Source organism: Montipora foliosa, chromosome 2 (assembly GCF_036669935.1).
Source record: "Montipora foliosa isolate CH-2021 chromosome 2, ASM3666993v2, whole genome shotgun sequence".
Classification (NCBI taxonomy): Eukaryota; Metazoa; Cnidaria; class Anthozoa; order Scleractinia; family Acroporidae; genus Montipora; species Montipora foliosa.
In genome coordinates this window covers 24,761,045-24,770,810 of record NC_090870.1, presented here as the reverse complement: position 1 = coordinate 24,770,810, position 9,766 = coordinate 24,761,045, and the positions used below count along the sequence as shown (strand labels likewise).

Genomic DNA, 9,766 nt, shown 5'->3' with positions numbered 1-9,766 from the left:
GATTTTGTTGCGGAAAAAGTTCTATTGGAGTGGTAAAACGGGTAGCAATTTGGAGATAATGTTGCAGAAAGTAGAAGGGACCTCCACTTTCTGAAATACGCTGCAGCAACTTGCAGCACCTTTTTTTTTGCGAGACAGGTTGTGTGTGGGATGTACAACGTGCACCATCGCTTTTTGACTAGTTTCGCAGCAATGTTGCGAGACAAGTTGGAAAGTTTTTGTTGCTCGTATTACCGTAGCTTAAACTGGCTTTGATTGAGCATAAAAACCGACGACAGTCGATGTGATTTCCCGCCAGAAATACGCGGCTTGCCAAATGCGACGCTGGCCATGCGATTTCCCGCCAAGGAGATTTGCCAGTCCCCAAAGGCCGTCTTTCCTCCCCACCTCTACCCCGACAGTCTTTAAGGTCGGGCGTACGCTGACGTCATAACCAAAATTTTCTCGCATTGATAGATTTTCCAAAATTTTTTACCCATGCGCTAATATTATTTTCTCTCCGTACTTTTTCAATGTAGCGTTAGAATTACATTGCTCTGCTGTTTTCGTTCAGCTCTCACCTGAGTCGTCCATAGCTTGTCCCATGATCAAAAATATTATCCCGTTACGTGACGAGGTACGGAACGTCAACTGGACGCTGAAGTTTGCGGCTAACGTTAAGTTATCTGGAAATGGATTAACAACACAAAAGTGCACAAAAACTCTTGTCTAAGTACTGCCTTTAATTGCTTGCATGAGCAACTTGCATATATTCTACATTTGACGCAAATCGGCGAAATTGGGCTCAGAGCTGGCATACATTTCAACCGGTAACATAAACCATGCAACAAATAAACACTTACGTTTGTATATTTTATTACTCCAGCGCAAGTATCGATCATGGTTTTATTTCTAGATGGTGTTGTATCGCATTACTCAGTTTCATACTACACGGTATGTTGGTTAGCCCGGGTTGGCCATATTGTTAGATTCTCTTAAAATGAAAACTTCGTACCAAATCTTGCCCAGGAAGAACCGTTGAAACCAAGGCCTGACTGAACTTCGGTGTAGCACGATCGTCTGATTTTTTCGGGTCCCACCAAGTCAGCTTTGGTTAAATCAAACATCCATTTGTTATTCTCTTCTGTGAAATCAGAGATACAGCCAGCAAAACCAAGATGCCTGCCGAACAAAAGTGACGCAGAGTGACTGAAGTTTGCATTCACTCGTTACCGCCATCAAGAACAGAGTTCGTGAAAAGATTTGACGCACTTCACATTACCTTCCAATACTTAATTCTGTTAAAAGACCCAAATATTAGTATACACAGAATAAGTTGGTGCTAATAAATTCAGAGAGAGAAACGACGCCGACTTTTGTGTATTTAGTGTATGGCAAGCTCCTTGAGCGGGCAAAGACGAAGCGAATTCTGTCCTCTGATTGCCTATCCTATCAGGACTGTTCGTTCTATTTCCACGCAAGAAAACAACAATTTGGCCATTTAATAAATCCCTTTAGTGACCATGCTTCTCCGGCTAGGTTGCTGGGTTTTGCGGGTTAATAGACCGACACGAAAAAAGCAAAGGACTGGTCCAATATCCAACCATCTTAACCAAACGCTTGGTCAATAAAGGACACATATAGAGACACAGCAAAACGGCAAATATAGTATTGGACTGAAATTTGCGTATGGCCAAAACTGGAAGAAACTCGTTTGATATTGCTCATAATCTCCAGATCAAGTTCGAGCAACTACTCAGAGGAACAAGAGAAGTTAGAATAAGAAACTTTTTACTCTTAAACGACAAGAAGCAGCCTGCCGTTCACGTAAAAACGCCATGCTAAATCAGTCTATATGATAATATATAACTTGATTTATTATTTCCGCAATTACGCCATTTTACCATGTTTGGTCAAGAGAACGCGCAAGATAAGAGATGGCAATACACTGAGTGTCCCGGTTTCACTGGTTTAGAACCGAGCAAATACGAAGGGAACGGGAGTTTTTCGATATAAAAGAAATTATTTTCAACACGATGCAAAGCCCGAGAATTTATCTTCTCATCGCTTGTCACTCGTCATTTCGTTTATCCAATCAAATAAAGGACATTCGACGTTTTCGTCATTCGACGCACACGTCTTATTATGCAATCGACACCATTCTCAGGCAGGAAGAAGCCAAAATAATGGAAGATGGCGTAATAGTGGAATAATAATTCCCTTTTTGCACGGGTTAACATAATACGCGCAGAGATTTTGCTTGTTTCTCGTATTTTGTGTTAAACCATTCAGTAAGGCGTATTTCTACGCGGTAGACTCATCATACAATGGCAAAAAATATACATATATACAAATTAAAATAAAAATACAATAAATAAAAGTGTGTTTTAATAATATACTTTTATTTTATTTAAGTTTTACTACCACTTAAAAGTATTAAAAATTACTGAAATCTGCTGATAAGTTTGACGTTGTTGTAAAATCCTATTCTCTCCCCAGTTAGATAATATATAACACTTACTACTGAGATTCGTTTTCTCGGTCCGTACTGTAAGTTTCGGACCAAGTAACTTGTTTCCTCGTTGATTTATAAATTGACGGGAAAAAATTGAAGATCCGTAACTTACAGTACGGACCAAGAAAACGACGTTAGTAAGATATTCATTATATCTCTGAGGTAATAAGGCGGGCGGGAAAGGAGACTACTTGAAGTAAGACGGAACGTTTAACTGCCATAGATGATTGCCATGCTTAAGAGTCGGAAAAACGAGTAAATCTTATTTGTTCGTTAAAATAGTTGTTTGCAAACAGTTTCAGACAAGAAAAATTTGCTAGAAAATGTTGCATCAAAATTTCAAATATAGCGGGCCGTACTGTAGATACAGCCCGTTGAATTAGCCAGTCGTAGCGCGCGTACTATATGAGGGATAAATAAATAGACTTCTCAAGGTTAAGTTTACACTCTACCTGTTGGTGAGATGAGTGGCCACCACATGTTTGGGTATACCACCAATGTACAGTTTGCGCAGATGCATAAGCTTACTTGGCGGGTTATGTCTGTCGTTGCTGTATTCTCTTGTGTTCACCAGCATGGCACCAAAATGGAGAAATCGAAGAATATAGACCTAATACAAATGAAAAAAACCTCGTTAAGAACATGAGTGTGGTTTTTGGTCATACAAATGTACGATAATGTTTGTTAACCCGCACTGGTAATATTTCACACCTTTTGCAAAAATTCATAAAACTGGAAACAAAGTGGTACACTACCTTGTACCATGACCATCTGAAAGGAACCCTGTCTTCCCAACAAAACACATGATTCATAATTGCAGTGTACAAATTGTGAGAGCAACCTCTGATGGTCTGTTAATATACTATGATGAATCGTTCATATTACTATAGAAGATACAGTCAAACCTCCGGTAGCGACCACCTCTAGTAAGCGACCACCTCTCCTCAGCGACCAATTTTCCAAAATACCCAAAGTTTCCGAGTAAAATCACTATATTTGGAACCTCTTGTTCACGACTACCTCGAAAAAGGCGACCGCAACCACTTTAAGAGCTAATAGTTTGAAATTTTCTTTTGTTATTAACCACCTCAGACTTGTACGCTACCACTTGAAATTGGGTAGTAAGGCCTCGTAACATTATCGCATTCCTGGGTAGGTGACAAGAAAGGGAAATTTCTCAATGAGAAGTACCGGATTTATTCTGGAAACCGACTTTTTACACCAGGAATAAAACATTTAAAGTTTTAAAGGAAAAAATGTACATGCACTGTATTATATCAGTCTTAAAAGAGACGACCTAAATGTCTTATAATTACAGAAAATGAGAACTGATTTCCTAATAGACCAATTCGGCTAACTCAATGTTGTACCCAATTCAAATCTTTTGGGAATAAAACGTTTTGTTCCAAGTATTTCCATATCATTTAAATGTGAATGCTTCATTGTCATGCAAAGTAAGCACACAAAGAATCTTAACCCCGAGAGATTTGAATTGGGTACAACATTGAGTTACCCGAATTGGTCTATTGACTTTTCTCTCAAGAACAGTCAACAGCTTGAAGGAACTATGGTATCATTGAAAATCGAAGTACAGTATTTGGCACAGTCAGCAATCATTCCCTATTCACCCCAAGTCATAAATCCAATATTTATTTATTTATTTTTTATTTAAGCCGAGGCATTTATGTCTTGTTGTCTCCATAAAAAAAACGCATTCACATGGAAATAAATATTTTTGTGACTACAAAAAGTTTCTACATGGGTTTAGACCAGCATTGACTGATCGGGGTAAGTCTCTGCAGTTACCATATGCTGAGGTAAATTTTGACTCAATTGCTGGTTTGCTGTAACGTCATGGTGGCCATGTTGGATGGAAGAACAATAACCTGTCTCTCTGCTGGGAAGTAAACTTTATTATTATGCAAATTCTGCGAAAAGAAATTGTATTATTTGCCATCCAACATGGCCGCCGTGTCACGTGAGTGCAAACCAAAAATATGGTCAAAGCTCCCGCAAGCGACCACCTCGGCTTGATATTTTGGGTGGTCGCTTGCGGGAGATTTGTCTGTATTACTTCCTTTATATGTTTACGCCCTTTGGCAACAAATAATGCCGTAAATTTCAAGTATTCATTGCAACAAGCTTAGTCGTACAGGATGGTATACTCAATCAAAAATCTAAATGGTTATTTCGGGCAGCCAGCACCCCTATCATCCGCTGTATTATTGTTATTATTGTATAACTATTGTATAATTTTTTAATTATTAAAAACTGGATCATTGGATAATGCAATTCGAGAGTTTTGATTGACTAAGCCATCATGGGTTATGAGCCATTATACCATGATCTACAAACACGGCAAGCATACGCGTGGTTTTTTTGGGCCTTTTTATTTTTATTGTAGTCTAGTTTTCTATATTTTGGGGGCGTTTTTAATAAAACAATTATTCCACTCGCGCTTGTTGGATATGAGATGATTATAGCCAACGAGGCGCGTAGCGCCTCGATGGCTATCTATCATTTCATATCCAACCCGCGCTCTTGGAATAATTGTTAATTAGTTTATTGTAACTATGGGGTGAAATAAAGTATTGTTTTTGTTGTTGTTGTTGTTGTTGTTGTTGTTTAAAGGGGAGTTGAAAAAATAGATTGGTATTGTTTCTTCAAAGACAGCTATGCGGCTGGGTCATCTGAACTTAAAACGTTAAAATGGTGATATGAGATTTTTAGGGTGCAGCGTTTGACTTTGGAACCGCGATCGTTTTACTTGGGGCAATGCAATTGTTTCAGATTGCATAAGTAATACATACCCTGTACCAAACACCTTTTCCTGTGTACGTGTTTGCTGTACCCGTAGATACCAGACCTCTGCCGGAGTTAAACTTGAATACCAAACGACCACGCACCAGCTCCAATGAAAAGAACTGAGTGGGATGCGTGTCGTGGTCAGTCGCATATAACAAGATACCGTCATCTGAAAGAGCACGGAAATCCAATGCCACCACAAATCTGGTCATAAAATAAAGTCAATACAAAGATTAATAGGACCATCCCTATCACATTGAGTGGTGGCTACTTTTATTTCAGCGCATGGTTATCTTTCAATGAAGCTTTATATTCCTGTGGGGCAAAACATTATATTTTTTTCTTTAAAATCAACCCATTTACTCTAGTGATGTAAGTATAGCTTCCAGGAAATGAAAGATAATAACATCAAGGATTGTCTTACGCAGACTGAAAGATGTCACTACGGCTTCCATTCAAATTGAACCCGATGTAACCCTCTCCTTTGCTCTCAAAAAGATCAAAATGCACAGTCCTTGGATTGTTCATCGAGCTGGCGGAGGCAAGAGGGGGCACACATGTCTTAGGAATTGGAGGAGGAACACGGGCTGGAATGACTCCTGCGTTTGACACACCAAGCGCATGTTCAGAGAGCAAGCTAACAAACCTAAAGCCGAAGGGAAAGAAGAGAAAGACCACTTTAACGGATGAAAATATGCAACCATGAAAGTTAAGAACGTACCCCGTACTTTTATGTTATGACTTCGCCTCTGCAATAATAATACCGAATTTCGGTATGAGGTAAGTTGCTAATATTGGTTTATTGATTAGTTCTTCGTCCGGGTTTCCAATTTATAGCCTAGGGGCGCGGTAACGCTCTGAGAGTTTTTGTCCTTGAAATTCAATTTAATTTTTTACACCGAAGTTAGTTTCAAAACAGTTTTTTATTAGAGAAGGGGCTTGGAAACAGAATTCAAATAAAATATTTTTCTTTGAAACGTTCTGTTTGTAAGTCGCTTACTGCATTCGCTATATATATCAAGCGCAATGTGAGTGACTAGTAATTACTAAAGGGATTTCTGAGAGGAAGAGAGAGAGAGGAAAACATAAATAAGCTATTTACCCGCTAGCATAAGGGTCGCTCCGTATAGCGAAAAAGTGTAACGAGCAAATAACATATATTTCTTTTTCTCGGCAGTAATTCCGTGCTCACTTCAACTAAACCGGAACCACCAAAATATGACTTTTCTCCTGTATTTTTTCGGCTTCATGCAAAGTTCGCAGCGACAAAGTGTGGTTACATCTATGCATATGTTTTGCGCGACAGATGGTCCTTCGAGATTAGAATACTGATGCTTAATTTCTCTACTCAAGTTCCCTCGCCGTAACTCATCATGTAGCTTTTTTCAGCTGTGGTACATAAACGAAGTGTAAATGCGCCTCCCTTGTTGATTAAGTGTTCTTCTTCTGCTTTTCTTCCATAAATACGAAATGTATATTTATATATTTCACCTTCATCTTAATCAGGAAAGTAAAGATTTGTCTGTTGGGTTTTTTTGTGTGAAATTGTGTTTGCCACGCAATATCAGTCACTAGGGTCTCATAAAAGTTACAATCGATCTTTTTCCGACAAGTGTGTGATTCCTCGTGGAAGTTAAAGGCGAGTAATAGAAGTCTCTCACTTACCTTGAATTTATAAGCAGATCTTTCATTCCACCGCGAAAACAAAACGAATATGGAACTTGTGAAGAACTATTAAGTGGAATACCACCCACGTAAAATTGCTTGTGAACAAGTATTGGCGACCCAGCAAAGTCAAATCTACCGGAATGAGTGAGTGTATCGTTTACAAACAGATCGTATCTGAAATAGAGACAAAGAGAGCATTCTCAAAAAGATAATGTAGAGTCGAACAAAAATTTAGCGGGCAGAGAGTAAGGAGCTCCGCCATCTATTACGTGATGTTCGCATCAGTTTAGACCAAAATGGAAGAGAGTTTGCTCTTTTTTATGACTGGATTCAAAATGTAAACATATGATTTCACGCTTATACTCTATTTCTTGAAAATCCAGGCAAATTAATGAAAATGAGTGCTATCCTTGTTTAAAAATGTTTTTGTTTGTTTCCGCTTTTCATTTAAAAGAGCCAACTAAATTTTGACATTGTGCTGATGACACAAAACTATTTCAGTGCCAACACAGTTAAGCATCTCGCTTTCACCAAAACCTTGCAGTTGTAATCAGAATCTTCAAGCACTTAGCATTATAACATAGTTGTTTTCCATTTCTTAAAAAACGACTGTTTGATCGCGATTGGATTCATCCTTATGCGTTTTAACGGTGTCTTGCATAAAGAAGCCTAACAGTCACAATCAAAAAGGTCTCTCTATGACCTTAACTCGGTTCAGTAAGGTTGACAGTTAATTACATACCTATCTGCTGTGGATGTAAACCGAAGGGCATACCACGAATTATCGGCAAACGTGCCATTTGACGACGTAAACACTGGAGACGATTTAACATCACCGAGCCACAAGAACAAGTCTCCGTGAAGTAATGCTATGTACAACGAAGGAGTTTCCTGCATTACCAAAACAAATTTGACGTTTTTATCCATCTTTTAATTTAACTCATAACGTGAAAGAAGAAAGGGCGTGACTGAACATATGCCCCTGCTACAACAAGTTGCAATTTCATTAAGAAACACCTTTTCTAGCTTCCAATACCCGCCGTATGTAGAATTTAAACCTTTCCCACATCCCTTCCCCTCTCCCCCTTTCAATGTTGACTGTTTAAGTTTGCAACAATTTTCTTGTCTTGCTAGCAACACTGATAAGGGAGGGGGGGGGGGGGGAGGGGGGAAGGGAGGGGGAAAGGGGGGCTGCAGTGTGAAAGATAATAGGTAAATTAATAAAGTCCCAAGAAGGTGAAGTGTCTGTACTATTTTTGCAACTTGTTGTAAAATAATTGTATGGTTATCTCATTAGAGCAGTTTGGGGTTAATTCACTTAACGGATAAAATTGAACCTGGCAATCTTACGTCATTTCCGATGTACAGAAGCACTCCACTTTCCGCTTCGGTCTTAAATATGAATGTCACAGAAGACAGCGCTTTGTCTTCACGGTCGACGTTAATACTTGCGTAAGAGCATTCCCCTGAAGCTATTTCGTAACCATAGAAACGTGTTCCATACTCGATCTGTAAGACATAAGCAACGATGGTCACCATCAACGAAGAAAGAATCGAACGTTATGTAAAGGATGATCACGAATGTAATGAAACTTCTAGCAAGATTCCGTAAAATATATTAGAAAGCACTCTGTGCTTGAAGTGTATTACGGACCTACATTAGTTGAAGTTGAAATCTGCGTTCCCTAAGTAATATCGGAATCATCTGCTACAGAACTAACAAGCTTTGTACGTTAAACCAACACTTGAATAAAATGCAACAAACTCTCAAGCTTATATAGGTTCATCGCGTTTTCACATGATAGAGGATGGTGTCTTTACAGGCCTTGTCACTCCCATACGTAAAGTCCTCTTACCGGTCCTTTAATAATTCCACTAAAGGACACTCCTTGTTTGCCAATCAACAGTTCTGGATCACTGAACACTCGCGGCATCAGAGTACCGGATGTGGCACTGAACAAAAGCAAATTGACCATGTCTCCAGAAAATACATCGGTCACCTCAAAGCTGGTTATGCTGAAAGTAAAGTGACAGTCAATACATATTATTGTAAGCTGCATCGTCTCTATCCTTCCCTTGAAGTCCAGCTCTGATTCCCTTGCTAAAATTCAATACTAGTGCAATTATCTCAATGATCTCACCTTTCTGGATTAAGAGCGCCAAATGTAATCACGTGGTCTTTGGCCATCAGTGTCATACCGGTCCCAACAAATCGGTTGTCTGGTGTCTCAGATGAGCCTGCTGGCTTGACGGACAACGTCGCGTTCGTACGTGTACGAACAGCACGAATATGATACCACCGACCATTTGCATAGGACGACCTAAATTAAGATCGATGCAATCAATGTGCTTTCTAGGGGAGAAACTGACAGATAGTGACGGCAGATAGGTCGCATTTGATCCAAATCCGGATATTTGAGGGTATCTTCGAGGTTTCTTTTATGATAGTTTTGGAGACGTACATCAGAAAAGCTTTCCCCGCCATGGACCGCCTCCTTTACTTTAAAATTTGACGTGGTAATGTTTCTGTGGCAAGTCTTTAAGCAGAGTCGTGTTTCATTTACTTCCCGACAGAAATTTTCAAAATTTCGTAGTAAATGAAAAACAAAGAATATTTAACAACTATTCTTTTCAATCTCGGTGAATGGTGGCAGAATATTTACCGCGTTTAACACACGAAGTAATCTCAACAACATTTTGCAGAAGAAAAGCATCCAAAGACTTAGCGAGTGAATAATGCTCAATTACTCCGAAATAACGAACCAATCAGATCGCTCGAAACACCAAGATCACTGAGTG

At 39.2% G+C, this 9,766-nt stretch overlaps 1 protein-coding gene across 1 annotated transcript in view; it reads right to left on the bottom strand.

Moving 5' to 3' along the window:
* Positions 1-9,766, bottom strand: part of LOC137992733 (laminin subunit beta-1-like) — a 77,027-nt gene that overhangs the window by 13,885 nt on the left and 53,376 nt on the right. The window contains exons 37-46 of the mRNA XM_068838226.1: positions 9,109-9,288; positions 8,824-8,983; positions 8,318-8,476; positions 7,710-7,858; positions 6,965-7,141; positions 5,724-5,945; positions 5,305-5,503; positions 2,947-3,104; positions 995-1,161; positions 561-665 (exon numbers count right to left, since the gene is read on the bottom strand). Of these exons, the coding sequence (XP_068694327.1) occupies positions 561-665; positions 995-1,161; positions 2,947-3,104; positions 5,305-5,503; positions 5,724-5,945; positions 6,965-7,141; positions 7,710-7,858; positions 8,318-8,476; positions 8,824-8,983; positions 9,109-9,288 (1,676 nt within the window). The remainder of the gene's footprint in view (positions 1-560; positions 666-994; positions 1,162-2,946; positions 3,105-5,304; positions 5,504-5,723; positions 5,946-6,964; positions 7,142-7,709; positions 7,859-8,317; positions 8,477-8,823; positions 8,984-9,108; positions 9,289-9,766) is intronic.